Here is a 16,853-nt window from a genome sequence, read left to right on the forward strand (position 1 = left end):
TGAAGGCGGAACAAATGTTATTTCTTTAGCGAACACGTATGTAATGCCTACCACATGGGTGGGTGGGTGCTCTTCTAAATGCTTTACAAAATACTAACTCACTTAATCATGGATATGGGGACTATTTAAGACTAGGAACAATAGGTCTTGGTTTAGATATGGGAGGTAAAGGAGATTTTTAACTAGGCTTTTATAAAATGAACTTGGTAGGGTAATTTATGTTCTCATTGACGTTAACTTCAGAGATGTATCCATTGGTCATAGTGAAAAAGAATCACCTACTGCTTAGTGCCCAGATACCCTCTCATGCCTCAGAAAAATCTGTCTGCTTTAAAAAATGAAGCCTAGACAAGGCAGCCAACTCAGTGTGCTGTTAAGGGAACAGTGTGAAGTCTGTGATGGTCCCTGAGTTTGGAGTTCCAAGCTGCAGATATCATTGAGTTTAGGAATCATGAGCCTGCTTTCTCCAATTTTATTTTAAATGTTCTGACTCCTTAAGCTAGGTTTACTTCATTTGACAAAAGACAGATTTTACTTCATTTGACAAAAGACAAATGTGAAGATTTTATCTTCAAGTCTAAACATTTTGTGTTGTGAGAAGTGCAGCTGATTATCTAACTCATTAAGTATTTGGTTTCATGATTTGTTTTAAATTTGATACATAGTCTAATAATTAGATAGGAAATTTGAAATCAGGAAACTGCAACACAGATGGTCACAGTGTTCCTAGGTGTCTGAGAGTATTCAAAAAGATCAGTGTAATATGTATGGTAAGTTTCAGACCCACTATTCCATAAATCCTGATGTCACAACCTTTTCCTGTTTGTACCTTCTATTGTAGTCATGTGTAGACTCAGTCTTACATCAGGTCCTGGGTCCAGTCCTATGCTAAGATGGGACGTTGGTTTGGGAGAGCCCTAGCTCACTAGTCTAGACAGCTCAGCATCAGCCTAACCTCACTATGAGTTTTGGCTTGGTTTTATTCATCAGTTCCAATGTCTGGGCTGCTACCCATTCTTGTGTCAAAGGCTCCACCTCTAATAATGGTACCTCTTCCTTCCTGAGCCTTCCCTTGTCAAAATCTTTGGTATTCCGTTTCTTCCAAATATGAGACCCTGCTTTGCCCTTCAAGAGAATGAAGTTCTCATCCTAAAACAAAAGTAAAACTGGATGAGAATCAAGTTCTGCTGACATACCTTTTTAATGATTAAACCCACCTCCCTAGGTGCATGGCCATATATATCCTGTTCTTAGACTTTGCATTATGAATCTGTCTAACTGCCATATCTCTTGTTATTTCTTGGATCCCCTGGTGCTTTTTACCTGTTATCAGACTCTTTAGATACCACATTCTGCCTCCATTACTAGATTTTTCATTACCTTCAGTGTTGCTGATATTCAGCTATAATGCATCCTTATGGCTGTACTGGTATTTACAGCCAGAAGCTGTTCCGACTGTCCCTCTGTCCTGATTGCTGAATATTTTAAATATAACATCTGACAGGTATCTGGCTTGTTATAGTGTTTATACCCCAAATCATTGAGTTTTAGACTGTTTCACTACTGGCCAAACCCTTAGACTTCTTTTCTGGAGGTAACCATGTTTACAAACTCATTATCACATTGAAAAGTCATAGTTGCTTAACATTTTGCAGGATGGAATGGGCTGTGTTCTCTTAATTATTCCTCCTCCTAATCTGTTAATGCAGGATGTTACTGGACAGTGCCTGTTATTTCTGAAAATTGTATTTTGGGTCCACTAGTTGGTTTTTATTATGCATGCTATTTTAAAAAATTTTGCTAAAGTGAGTGAAATTTTAAGGTTTTTTTCTTTGATGAGTATTTATTTTATTTTTTTTAATAATTCTTTTTTTAAATGCATATGTATTTTAAAATTAATTAATTAATTAATTTGGCTGTGTCGGGTCTTAGTTGCGGCACGTGGGATCTCCCTTGCGACATGCAGGATCTTTCGCGTTGGGCAGGCTTCTCTGTAGTTGTGGAACGCGGGCTTCCTTGCCCCGCGGCGTGTGGGATCATAGCTCCCCGACCAGGGATTGAACCTGCGTCCCCAGATGATCTGTTATCCATTTTCCTTCCATAGCCTTTAACACTTCTTTTTTTTTTTTTAATATTTATTTATTTATTTGGTTGCACTGGGTCTTAGTTGCGGCTCACTGGCTCCTTAGTTGTGGCATGTGAGCCCTTAGTTGAAGCATGCACTTGGTATCTAGTTCCCTGACCAGGAGTTGAACGCGGGCCCCTGCATTGGGAGAGCGGAGTCCTAACCACTGCGCCACCAGGGAAATCCCTAACACTTCTTTGTGAGATTCTTCTTGCTTGCTCTTAAGTTGGCTTAACCTTTCCTTGTTGTCTATAAACCTTTCACGGTCATGGCGATCGGAGTAGACTAAATCACCTCTCTGGACGCACTTGGTGCAGGTCAGCTGCTGGCGGGTGGTATTGCACAGCGGACACCGCTCGACCGCCATGTACAGCCCCTCCTCGTCGTCCATGGAGTCTACCAGGCCCCGGGTGAGCGGCTGGGGCCGGCAGCCAGGAGCCTCCGGTGCCCTGGCGCCCTTCCCACTGGGAGACGCCATGATGGCCTGAGAGCAGAGCCAGTCACATGGGATTTTATTTTCAACCAGGTGAATCTTAAGGGTTTTTCCAAAAAGAGAAATCCCTTTGAATGGGGAAGGCTATAGAAACCAAATTCTGAATTGTCAGACCTGTTTCTACTAGAAGATGATGAATTATAAGTGTGATGGTAGTTCATAGTAGAAAATTATATGAAATGTTTTAGAAGTTATATTTTTCAGTTGTATTTATTGATCCATGTTGATGCAGAAAGTAGCTCGCAAAGGCATTCATAAAAATTGAAGAATAAATTAATGTCCATTAACATGCAATATAGTAACAATGTAACATAATAACAAATAACAGATTTACATTAGATGCATTTAATGGCTCTTTTTTGTTTAAAATAAGCTTCACTGATGTTTATAGCAGCTTTATTCATAATTGCCACAACTCAGCAACCAAGATGTCCTTGAGTAGGTAAATGAATAAACTGTGGTACATCCAGACTATGGAATATTATCCAGTGGTAAAATGAAATGAGCTATCAAGCCATGAAAAGACATGGAGAAAGCAAAATTGCATATTATTAAGTGAAAGAAGCCAGTCTAAAAGGCTACATAGTGTATGTTTCCAACTATATGACATTCTGGAAAAGGCAAAATTATGGAGACAGTAAAATGAGGAGTGATTGCCAGGGGCTGGGGAGAGGGAGGGATGAGTAGGTGGCACACAGAGGATTTTTAGGGCAATGGAACTGCTCTGTATGGTACTACAGTGATGGATACATTTGTTCAGACCTATGGAATGTACAACAAAGAGTGAACCCTAATATAAACTATGGATTTTGGCTGATGATGGGTCAATATAGATTCATGAACTGTGTAGCAAATGTACCAGGAGATGTTGATAATGGGGGAAGGAAGGATGCATGTGTGGGAGCAGGAGGTTTATGGGAAATCTCTGTACCTTCCTCTCAATTTAGCTGTGAGCCTAAAGCTGCTCTTAAAAAATTGTTTTGAAAAAAAAAAAAAGTTGAAGAAAATTCATGTAAAATTTTGGAGCAGTTATATGAATGAGCCATTTTTATCGTAGGGAGACTATGGAAGAAAAGAAAATGATGTTCCAATAAAATGGCTTTAGTAATATTCCTGAAGGTAATTAGTGGTGCATTTTTATGCAGAGTACAGAGGCACTGGATTACCATGGTTTGATATATAAGGGCCTAGTAATGGTTCAAATATAAAGTAGTCCCTTTGGCTGCTATGTGAAGTCGATATTGCGTCTGCTAAGAGGCAGGGATAACTGTGAAGGAAGACTTTTCAGGAGTTTACATAGACTGTTATTAGGACCTAAACTTAAAATTTAGCTATGCAGAAAAAGAATGGGGGGATTACTTTTAGTAGTGATGGGATTTGATGGGTAGACTGGATATGGAATATAGGGCACAGGGAGGAATCAATGAAGTTTAGAGCATTGGAACTGTACCCTTTGAAATCACAGCTAATGAAAGGCAGAGGATTGATTGGGCACCAAGATATGTGGTTTGGGTCACGGACAGTGAGTAAAGTGAAGTGGCTGAAACCGTGAGAGAGAAATCAATTCATCAAGATTTCTAGTATGAACTGAGAGAACTATGTATGACTTCTTTTAAAAAATTAATTTATTTATTTGTTTTTATTTTTGGTTGTGTTGGGTCTTCGTTGCAGTGCGTGGGCTTCTCGTTGTGGCTTCTCTTGCAGAGCACTGGCTCTAGGTGCGCGGGCTTCAGTAGTTGTGGCTTGCGGGCTCTAGAGCGCAGGCTCAGTAGTTGTGGCATGTGGGATCTTCCTGGGCCAGGGCTTGAACCCACGTCCCCTGCATTGGCAGGAGGATTCTTAACCACTGTGCCACCAGGGAAGTCCTCTGTATGACTTTTTAAAATTAGGTTTTTGAGTTATCTTATGAACGATCCTTCACTTTGCTTCCTAGAGCTTTGTCCCTGACATGCATTCATTTAACTCTCTCTGAATGGCTTGATGGATATTATTTGTGGTATTATATAAGTAGGTTTCCTTGTTTATGGTGTTTTTCAAACTTTTTATCATCAGAATTAGTTTTAAATAAAATCATTGTATAGAACCAACTGTTCTGCTTTAGAAGAATAGTGGAAGGCAGTGTGGTTTTCACCCTGGCTGCACAGTAGAGCCACGTTAGGGAGTTTTCAAAAACATACAGATGCCTGGGCCTCCCTCCAAAGATTTTGATTCTGATTTAAGGAATTGCCAGAGAAGGCCAGCAAAGACCAGCATCAGGTCAGAAAACTTGACTTTGCCAGAATGCTGCGAGTGGATATGAAATCTTTTCCAGGGGGCAGAATTGTTATAAACAGTCTGACAGAGGCAAGCTTTTATGTTTGCCAATTTACTAATTTACAGTGAGAAATATGCCAAGTGAATGAACGTTAATGCTGGAGCTGGCAGGCCATTCTTTGCTCTCCTTGTGAGGTAGGTCATAAAAGCTAAATTGTAATCAGGAAGTTGCATGGAAGAGCCTAAAGATCTAAGAAATTTATATCTGTCATGCTCTGCTATAGGGGCCAGAATACTCATCCTTTTGTCCACCCTATTGCACTGTACTTAGTTGGACATGACATTTCCATAAACAGTGTGCTAAGTGTTAATTTCCCTAAACCTTGCCAGCAATAGATCCAATTATTCTTTTTAATATTTGGCACAAATTTAACATTTGTGTATAAAATGAAAGCTCACTGCTAGTTTAATTTTTGTTTTCTGGGCATTACAAAGTTTGAATATTTTTTCATATGTTTGTTGTCTTCTTAGATTGGTTCTTATGTGAATTGTCTAATTATGTCTTTTGCCATTTTTTTCTCTGTTGTGTTGTCTTTTTTTATAAATTTGTAAGAGCTCTTTGAATATTTTATATTTTCTGTCATCTGCATTCTGTTTTTTCCCCAACTTTGTCCTTTCTTGTTTATGGTATCATTTGCCTTATAAATATTTAAAAATTTTATTTGGTTGAGTACATTCATCTTTTTCTTTCTCTCTCTCTCTCTCTTTCTTTTTTTTTTAAAATAATTTTGGGCTTTCTATCTTGGCTAAAAGTCTCCTCTCTCCTGGATTATACATGTTGACTTTGAATTTTTTTTCTAAGACTTTAAAACATTTTTACTTCATATCCATCTGGAATTTGGTTTTTGAATATATTATGTTTATTTTTCTGCAGATGAGTAGGAAGATAATCCAACATTATTACTAAATCATCCCCTTCCCTCTAATTTTGCCTCTGTTGAATTCTTATTCTGGGATTTTTGGGAGGTTCTCTAATCTTTTATATTAATCTAATTTATCTGTACTTAATATTCACTAAGTTGATTACTTTTATATTGTGTTCTGATATAGTCATTATATATATATATATTTACCCATTTTACTAAGTTTTTATTAATTGAAGTATATTTGATGTACAATATTACATAAATTACAGGTGTACAATATAGTGATTCACAATTTTTAAAGGTTGTACTCTATAGTCACAAAATATTGGCTATATTCCCTGTGTTGTACAATGTATCCTTGTAGCTTATTTATATGTAATAGTTTGTACCTCTTAATCCCCTACCACTATATTGCCCCTCTCCCCTTCCCTCTTCCCACTGGTAACCACTAGTTTGTTCTCTATATCTGTGAGTCTGCTTCTTTTTTGTTATATTCACTAGTTAGTTGTATTTTAGATTCCACATATAAGTAATATCATAGAGTATTTGTCTTTCTCTGTCTGATTTACTTCTCCTAGCATAATGTCCTCCAGGTCCATCCATGTTGTTGCAAATGGCAAAATTTCATTCTTTTTTATGGGTGAGTAGTATTCCGTATACACATACTTACATACATATATATATACCATATCTTCTTTATCTATTCATCTGTTGATGGACACTTAGGTTGCTTGCATGTCTTGGCAATTGTTATCAATGCTGCTGTGAACATTGGGGTGCACGTGTCTTTTTGAATTAGTGTTTTTGCTTTTTTCGGATATATACCCAGGAGTGGAATTGCTTAGTCATATGGTAATTCTATTTTTAGATTTTTGAGAACCCTCCATATTGTTTTCCACAGTGGCTGCACCAATTTACATTCCCACCAACAGTGTACGAGGGTTCCCTTTTCTCCACATCCTTGCCAACATTTGTTATTTGTGGTCCTTTTGATGATAGCCATTCTGACAGGTGTAAGATGATATCTCAGTGTGATTTTGATTTGCATTTCCCTGTTGATCAGTGATGTTCAACATTTTATGTTATATTTTGATATATGTTTTGATTATAGTTATAATCTGTTCTGATTATAGTTATATTATCTTCTGATTTAGAGACTAGTGTTTGTATTCTTTTTAAATATTTTTTTTTTTAGCTGTTCTTAGGTATTTATTCCTCCTAGTATATTCTAAGATAATTTTATCCAATACAACCTAAACAAAATAGTACTGAAATCTTAATTGGAATTGTACTAATTAATATATTAATTTTGTGAGAATTGACACATAATAACAAATGCTTTTATCTATAAGTATGTCCTTACCTTTGTTCATGTCTTCTTTTTATGTTCTTTAAGAAGTTCTTGAATTTTCCTTTATATAAGTCCTATGCTTTTTTATTAAATTTATCCCTACCTATTTATATTTGTGAATAGGTTTTTATTGATTTTCATTCCTACATAATTGCTAGTTAATAAAGAAATTTCATGTCTTCTTTTTCAATATTTATAACAATGATTTCATTGTTTTGTATTATTGCATTTACTTATATTATCCCATAACCTTCAGGATGGTGTTGAATAATAAAGCAAGAATCAGCATCTTTGTTTAATTTGTTTTAATTGAAATAGATTTGGTGTTTTGAAACCTGTAATAATATTTGCTGCTGGTGAATGGTAAATTTTTTTTTTAATTAATTTATTTAATTAATTTATTTTTGGCTGCGTTGGGTCTTCGTTGCTGCATGCGGGCTTTCTCTAGTTGTGGCGAGCGGGGGCTACTCTTCGTTGCGGTGCACGGGCTTCTCATTGCAGTGGCTTCTCTTGTTTCGGAGCACAGGCTCTAGGCATGCGGGCTTCAGTAGTTGCGGCACACAGGCTCAGTAGTTGTGGCTCACAGGCTCTAGAGCTCAGGCTCAGTAGTTGTGGCGCATGGGCTTAGTTGCTCTGCGGCATGTGGGATCTTCCGGGACCAGGGATCGAACCTGTGTCCCCTGCATTGGCAGGAGGCTTCTCAACCACTGCACCACCAGGGAAGCCCTGGTAAATATTTTATTTGTTTCCTTTGTCTCTGGCTGCTGGATACTAGTAGGTGTGCAGTTATATTTCTTTGTCAGCTAATTAAGTGTGTGAGCCATACAGCTACAGGACTATTTTAAAGTGTAATCCCAGGAGTGATGGAAGGGAAAGCAGGCTCAGTCTCTGTGAGCCTTAGTTAGCTATCAATTAAGATATTAAGAGGAAGCCCCTTTGTTCTTGGTTTGTTTAAGTCATATCAGCCTCAGGGGTATAGAGGACTCAGCCCACCTATTTAGATCCTGCTCACCTTCTTGGAAGTCAAAGAAGAATGGCTACACAACCATATGCAGTTATTTACCTCTGCCAAGCCCTGGGTCTAGGTATGTTTGCTGGATGAAACAACTGGGTATTCTGCAGGATTCTGGTGTTCATATTTTCACTTTAGGGCTATCCTGTGGTAAGGCCCTGGTTCATGTCTGGCCAGAGGAGAAGATTTTGCCACAATAGGTTTTTCATTGGCAGTGAATATTTTTATGGGCAGAAGAGTGGAGAACAAAAATGAAAACAACTTTTTTGTTGCTTCTGATACCATACCCAGAGTTGAGATATAACTCAACTCGTTCATTTTCTGGAGGGGAAGCAGAGCTTAGAGAGGTTAAATATTTTGACCAAGATTATAATGATATTCAGTAGCCAAGTCCAGAGCTCTTGTCTTCTGACTCCTAGGTCCATGCATATTTTAAAAATACCACATCATTTCTAAATTTTTAGAAGAGTTTCTTAGGCGAGCTTCTGAAGGTTCAAAAGAGTACAGGAAAATAATAACCTCAGGGAGACTCTGGCTGAGTGAATAATGGATTACTTAGATGATAGGTCATTTTTCTTAAGCTTTATAATAAGTGATATTTCTGTAGTAGATTTCAAGTAAAAAACATTGGAAATGTGCCAAAGATGTCATAGGACTTCTATGTTTAGAAATTGTTTTCAATGGGAATACTTTAGCCTAGGATAAATAAACATTTTAGGAACAGCTGTCCAAAGAACAAGCAAAAGTCTTAATTCTTCTATCCATTGAAATTCATCCAGAAGCAAAAAAGTTGGACTGAGTAGTGAGGAAAATGATTTCATTCATACAGAATAGACAAAGTATTTAGGAACAGAATTAATAAGAATTAGAGAGATTCCCCTATGAAGGAAAGTATACATTTTCCTTTGGGTACATGAAAGAAGACAAATTAGTGAGGGTATGCCAGGTTCTAGATAAGAAGTCTTAATTAAGATGTCAATTTTCTTCTAATTATTTTGTGAAAGTATGCATAAGCTTGGAAGTATAAGTGAATGACAATAGGTGAGAAATTCCTGAAGATAATGAGTACACCAGGAGTATTTGTGCCAACAGATGATAAAAACTATTATGAAAAGTTAACAATAATTAAAAGAATGGTACTGATACAAAAACTGATTGTTAATGAGCAGAATAGGAAGCATATTTGAGTATGAATTTAGTTTATGATAATAAAATCAGTGACAAAATTTTAGTAAAGGTACTGAGAAGAACTGATGAAATGTTGAGGAAAAATTTTTAAATTTTTGTTGTATAACACCCCACGATAGATTTAAATGGAGTAAATATAACTAAAAGAGAGTTAAAAGAAAATAGAGGTAAATATATATCTGATCAAAATGGGGAAGCTTTTTCTTTTTAGCCCATTTTATATAAATGAATTTGAAGAGCAACAAAAGTACTTGATTTGGCAAATAGTTATTCTAAGCAAATAGTATGTTAATAATATAGACTTTTAAGGAAGAAAAAATGATATATCAAAATCTGGTAGTTGTGGAGGAAATAAAGCCACTGATCTGAAAGTTCTTAAACTGAGAACCTAAGTTCACATTCCATTCAAATGGGACAATCGACTTTAATTAGAAGTCAGTTTCCTTGTCATACATGAACAATAACTTGATGTGGTGTTTTGCATCCGGTTCCTGCCAGGAATTTTACCATCTGGTGGCTTGAAATCAGCCATGATGGGAGTATTTCCATGATGGAAATTAGCAAATGCTGCAAATCAGGACACAATATTTTTTTTTTTTTTAAAGAGAGGCATTTACCAGCTTATCGCTTGAAATAAGATTTGGTTTGTTAGCATAAAATAAGATAACATGCAAAATATCTTAATAAATATTAAATAATGTTTTGTTTCCATAAGAAGTGAATGGTGTCTGGTATGAGATTCCTTCATTCATGAAGGAATTTTGAGGTATACCTTGCCTTATATAGCAAATTGTGTTTGTGCGCTGAACCCATCAAACAATGCTTTCATATTGTACCTCTCAACATGTACAGCATGCACATTCCTTTTCTTTTCTTTTCTTCTCTTCAGAAACAGTTGCTTTCAAATGTACAGTTTTGCTTTGGATAGTTGGTTGAAAGACACACCAATCCAACTGGCCTCCCCAGAAGTTGAAGTTTTCTTTTATTCCCTAATCTGATTTTGCTATCTTTGTTTCTGCTTTCAATTTGTCTACCATATAAACTGATTTGTGTTTTTGACATTTTATTGTAATTGACTTAGTAAACTGTTTTCTTCTCTTGATCCAAGTACATTATTGTTTTAAGCTTTGGCTTGGTCTGCTGTTTATTGTGACTCTTCTCAGGCACCTTTGGTTCTGGCTGACAGGAATAGAGTAGGCTTTTCTTTCTTTTTTAAAAAATTAATAGACTTTTTTTTGTAAAGAGCAGTTTCAAGTTTACAGAAATTTGAACAGAAAGTACAAAGAGTTCCCATGTACCTGCTTCTGCTACCCGCCCCTCCCAGCCCCACCCATTTCCCCTACTATTGACATTTTACGTTAATGTGATTCATTTGTTACAATTAATGAACCTACATAGACACATCATAATCACCCAAAGTCCATAGTTTACAGTATCAGTCTTGGTGTTGTGCATTCTGTGGGTTTTGACAAATGTATAATGGCATGTATCCATCATTACAGCGTCATGCAGAATAGTACTGTGCCCCTAAAAATCCGCTGTGCTCCACCTTTGTATCCTTCCCTCCCTCCAACCCCTGGCAGTCACTCATCTTTTTATTGTCTTCATAGTTTTGCCTTTTCTAAAATGTCAAATAGTTGGAATCACACAGTATGTAGCCTTTTCAGATTGGCTTATTTTTACTTAGTAACATGCATTTAAGTTTCCTCCAAGTCTTTTCATGGCTATATAATTCATTTCGTTTTAGCACTGAATAATACTCCATTGTCCGATGTACCACAGTTTATCCATTCACCTCCTGAAGGACATCTTGGTTGCTTCTAAGTTTTGGCAATTATGAATAAAGCTGCTAAAAACATCCGTGTGCAGGTTTTTGTGTGTATATGTTTTCAGCTCCTTTGGGGAAATACCAAAGAGCACAGTTGCTGTGTTGTGTGGTAAGAATATATTTAGTTTTGTAAGAAACCTTCAAACTGTCTTCCCTTTTACATTCTCACCAGTGTTGACTGAGTGTTCCTGTTGTTCCACATCCTCACCAGCATTTGTTTTTGTCAGTGTTATAGATTTTGATCATTGTAATAGGTGTGTAGTGGTGTTGACTGAAAAAACAAAAACAAAAACAAAGCACCACCTAAAAGTTGAGAATTGTGTTTTATTTGGCAGACTTGCTGAGGACTTCAGCCTAGGAGGCAGCCTCTAAGATAGCTCTGAGGGACTGCTCCTAAGAGGTAAGGGAGGAGCTAGGATATATAGGAGTTTTTGCAACAAAAAACCAGGTAGTTGGAACATCAAAAGATTACTGTTAATTAAAAAAAAACAGACATCTCATGTTAATGAATTTAGCACTTTCCTATGTGCTAAATTCATTAGCGCATAGAAAGATGCAAGAGTCTGGGCTTATTGAAATCATTCCTTTGATATGCACCTTAACTATCTAGGGCCAGTATCCTGTTTTTCTCCATCCTGAATCCCCTCAGGGTGCACGTTGGGGGTGCTGCAGTGGCTGATGGCTTGACGTTGGCAACACCCTTTGTTTACTGATATGGCAGGTGACATTTTCCATCCACAGTGGTATCTCATTGTTGTGTTAGTTTGCATTTCTCTGAAGACGTATGATGTGGAACATCTTTTCATATGCTTACTTGTCATCTGTATGTCTTCTTTGGTGAGGGGTCTATTCAGATGTTTTGCCCATTTTTTAATTGGATTGTTTATCTTCTAATTGCATTTTAAGAATTGTTATATATTTTGGATAACAGTTTACCGGATATGTGTTTTGCAGAGGTTTTCTCCCAGTCTGTGTCTTTTCATTCTCTTAACAGTATCTTTTGCAGAGCTGAAGTTACTAATTTTAATACAGCTCAGTTTATCAATTTTTCTTCCATGGGTTGTGCTTTTAGTGTTGTATCTAATAAAGTCATAGCCAAACCCAAGAACTGTTAGATTTTCTCCTTTTTATAGTCTGGGAATTTTATAGTTTTGCATTTTACATTTCGATCTATGATCTATGATCCATTTTGAGTTAGTTTTTGTAAAAGGTGTAGGTTCTGTGTCTAGATTTTGGTGGGGGGGGGCATGTGGATGTCCAGTCATTCCAACACCATTTGTTGAAAAGTCTCCTTTTTCCATTCATTGCCTTTGCTTCTTTGTCAAAGATTAGTTTCACTTGACTCTGTGAGTCTCTTCCTGGGCTCTCTATTCTATTCCACTGATCAATTTATGTATTCTTTCACTAGTACCATACTATCTTGTTTACTGTAGCGTTAAAGTAAGTTTTGAAGTCGGGTAGTGTCAGTCTTCCAACTTTGTTGTTCTTCCAATATTGTGTTGGCTATTCTGGGTCATTTGCCTCTTTATATAAACTTCAGAATCGGTTTGTTGATAGCCATAAAATAACTTGCTGGGATGGGCTTGCTTTTTAAACTAAGAATTTTGCTTTTGCCTTTTAAAATAAGAGATATTTTTGACTTTTGGTCTTGTTCAAAGGCCATTTGCCTTATACCTTTTCTTTCTTAGGTTGTCATCAACATATTTCCTATTAACCAATATAAGTAAATAATTATAATAAGTAAGCAATTGTGTGGTATTTTGTTACTTTTCTGTATTATATAAATCTCTTCGTAAATATGTGTGTAATATGCATGTATATATAAGATTATGACCACAAAGTAGTAATTTTTTATCCCTAAAGATCTGTTTTTGGGGGTGAGGGTACTGCAGGCAGCTTTCATAGACTCCACTGGGGTCTTTTTAAAGCTGCATCCACCCACCCCTGCTCATCCTTATCTAAAACACCTCAGTCATTGAGAGCCACTGTGCATTTTGGGGGATGTTACTGTTTAGTGTTGTGCATAAGAATATAATGGAGCTAGAAAACACTGAGAACCGCTGCTGTAAAGTAATGAAACCAAACATGTATCGACTTAGGGTTTTTGTGTCTCCTCTCCCTTGTCTGTTCCCCTTCATTGAAGTTCAATTTATCTTATAAAGGTATAGGAATCTTATGAGCATGAAAAAGGTAATTTTTAAATGAAACATGCTGAGAACAGTGCTATATAGAGAGTTAGAAATAAAAATGTCTAAAAATACTGTATTTACGTTTTATTTGCACCTTATCTAAGAGAAAGAGTATACATGCTAGTTTAATTTTTATATTTTATCTTAATTTTATATGTTAATTATTCGGGTCTTGCTTTATTCTTATTATTATTGTCAGAGTTTTATAGATTTATATTCCAAGGACGTTTAATCTGACATTGGGTTTTTACAACTTGTAATTCAATGCCTGAATTGTGTTAAGAGTTACACCCTAACATTTATGTCTTTATTCTCCCGTAGGCTTGTATAAATTTTTCAAAAAATTTTAATAGCATGTAGAGAAATAGGATTGTTTAACCTCATAAAATATTTAACTCAAGCAGTCTGGTGACATCAAGTTAATCTAGTTATGTGTAAACTAGCCTTCTTACCCTCCTTAGAGTGACCATCCCTTTTTCTTAACTATTAGCAGAATATGAGAAAAATTCACATATCTTCACCAAAGCTGAACATTATAGTGAAATACACAATTGGGGGAAACCACTTTGATAAATGAAAAGTATTATTTAATTTTTATTTATTTTTTAAATATTAGTGATGTTAAATATTATTTTCATGGTTACTGGCTTCTTCTATTATATCTTTTGTAGCTTGTTTCTTCATGTCCTTTGTCCAGTTTTCAGTTTGGGGGTGTGGGTCTTTTTCTAACTGATTTCATTAGAGCTTTGTGGATGGAGGTAAAAGTGATTAACTCTTAATAAGTAATTTTCATTAAAATTTGATTTTTTAAAAAATTGAAGTATTTTTATTTTGGAAGATAATGCAGGTCTTTGGAAGATAAACCTTTATCTGGAAGATAAATACTGGTTTCCCTAAAACTTTTGGCTGTATTGGCAAATTTCTTGAAATATGCAATTATGATATGTAGGAATATTTGTTTATGCTTAATTTATGTTTATGATTTTTTAGGAAGTGGAAGACAGTAAGGGTTAGTTTTTCAGAGGTCATTTTAACTAAAGTTTTTTCTTTTTGAGGAGACTTTAAAGGTTACAATGTTATTAGGATCATACTTCATCAAAGTCTAGAATTCAAGTGCCAAAGTCTATCATAGCTTCTTGTTTAAAACGTTTATTGTAAAGTTAAAGCCAAAGAAACTTTGTAACTCTCTTATGATCTTATGAATCTTAATTACAAGATATATTTTGTATCTACTACCATAAGTCAAAATCTTAAAAATGTTTCATCTTCATTTTTATTTCTAAAATGTAAATTAAAATTCTAGAAACTATCTGGGTAGGCTTTTTCACTATTTTATGATTCCCAAGAGTTATTCAACATGTGTGGATATAAAATATAGAGTATTCTTAATGACTCAGAATAAATTTTTAAAATTTAAGATCTCCTTTCCCCACAATGACATTTGTTAACACATTCTCTCCTTTATAATACACAGTGTTGGATCATGAAACAGAGTGAACAAACAAGTCATTGTTTAAAATAAATAGTGTGCACTGTGTTCAAAGGACTGAATTTTTGTTTTGATTTGTTCTTATTATATAATTTTAGTTCTAGAATACATTACATATTATATTTTAATTTTATGTGATACAAAGATATTTATTTTAGATGCAATAGTAACAGTTTATAACATTCTTTAGATTATTATTTTAAATATTTAAGCATCGTGTATGACTAATTTCTAATCTTAACCTTGGAGGAAAATATTCTATTCTATAAAAAATAAGTAAGTAAACAAAGATAATGAATAGGACATGAAAGTAAACCATTCTTTGGTATTTGGAAGTTCAGTCTTTTTTTTTCCCCCTGGCTGCACCGCACGGCTTGTGGGATCTTAACTCCCCGACCAGAGATTGAACCTGGGCCCTCAGCCGTGAAAGTGTGGGGTCCTAACCACCGGACTGCCATGGAATTCCCGGAAGTTCAGTCTTTCAAAAATATTTATTTTTCTTAAATTTGCAAATTATTTTTTCTGAAGTGACTGCCATAACCTGACTTTATATTACTTTCTACAATTTTCTTTGGGTGTTATCACAGTCACCTTTAGATATCTTGGCACATACTATGTTTGGTAGAGTAGGGTTTGTTTTTTTTTTTTTAGTTGATGGAACAATTCCTTATAAGTTGGGAATGTATTTGTTTAGATTAAATTTATTGTCCTGTGGTTATATACACACATACACGTAAGCAGAAATTCAGTGTTTGAAAAATTGTGTTCTGCTTCCTGTTTCAAGGAGGGAGTTATTTATAGGACAGCATATTGAAAGGGTAGTATCTAGAGATCAGCTTGAGGGAGAGAAGTACATTCTTGCAGGTTCTCCGTGAATATTCCAGGCCAAAGGGATGTCACAAGCTGAGGTTAGAGAATGGGAGGGTCTATATCATACAACAGCCTGGAAGATTGAGGTGACTGGATAAACTGTAGATAAAAGCCAGGTAGAATGCCCAGGCAGTCAAGAGAACAGAACAGGTGAAGATAAACAGCAATCAGTGGTGTGTGCTCTTTTTGTGCCACACTTGATGGGAAGCACTGTTTGCCAGGCACAATTGATATCATCCCTATCTCTCCTTTGAATGATTCAAAGAAAAGTCCTATGAGTCACGTTTTATTTCCTTCATTGCATATAACTTTGTTTAGAATTCATTTGTTCATTCAATACATATTTATTGTATACCTAGTATATATACCAGGCATTGTTCTAGGCTCTTGGGATTCATCAGTGAACAAAAAAGAGAGAAGAGGATCTCTGTTCTTATAGCATTTACAACGGTAGGGTAGGGAGAAAAATAGTACATAGTAAACATAATATATAACTAAATTATAGTTACGTTGGGCAGTATGTTAGAAGGTGACAAGTGTAATAGACAAAAATAGAGTCTGGTAATACAGATTGGGAGATCCGGATGGGGTTTAGGGGGAGGATACATATTAAATAGGGTGGTTATGGTTGGCCTAATTGAGTTGATTATTAAAGTAGAGTTCTTTTGTTTCTTTTATTTTCAGCTTCAGCACAAGTCAGCAAAGTGAATAAGTACTGCACTTCTTCCAACTTTCATTCCACTTTGGGGAAAAAGAATATCATCATGTCAAGCATTACGATTGACCCAGATGTCAAGCCTGGTGAATATGTCATCAAGAGCCTCTTTGCAGAATTTGCTGTTCAAGCTGAAAAGAAAATTGAAGTTGTAATGGCTGAACCCTTGGTGAGTAGAGCTGACCTATAAATCAAGTATATTCTTGACTTGCATTAACCATTATATTACAAATTTTCCAAAGAAAATAATATACTTGAAAAAATATTAAAGGAAGCCAATCTGAAAAGGGTACATACTGTGTAATTCCAACTATATGACATTCTAGAAAAGGCAAAGCTGTGGAGACAGTAAAAGATCAGTGGTTGCCAGGGATTGGGCAGGGGCAGGGGTGGGATGAATAGGCAGACACAGAG

The 16,853-nt window shown here is 35.8% G+C and overlaps 1 protein-coding gene across 7 annotated transcripts in view; it reads left to right on the forward strand.

Annotated features, from left to right (window-relative positions):
• Nucleotides 1-16,853, forward strand: part of FRYL (FRY like transcription coactivator) — a 240,196-nt gene that overhangs the window by 90,476 nt on the left and 132,867 nt on the right. For all 7 annotated transcript variants that reach the window (XM_059923043.1, XM_059923047.1, XM_059923046.1 and 4 more), the window contains exon 4: nucleotides 16,409-16,608. In XM_059923043.1, the coding sequence (XP_059779026.1) occupies nucleotides 16,489-16,608 (120 nt within the window). In that variant the 5' untranslated portion in view covers nucleotides 16,409-16,488. The remainder of the gene's footprint in view (nucleotides 1-16,408; nucleotides 16,609-16,853) is intronic.

Source organism: Balaenoptera ricei, chromosome 5 (assembly GCF_028023285.1).
Source record: "Balaenoptera ricei isolate mBalRic1 chromosome 5, mBalRic1.hap2, whole genome shotgun sequence".
Taxonomy (NCBI): domain Eukaryota; kingdom Metazoa; phylum Chordata; class Mammalia; order Artiodactyla; family Balaenopteridae; genus Balaenoptera; species Balaenoptera ricei.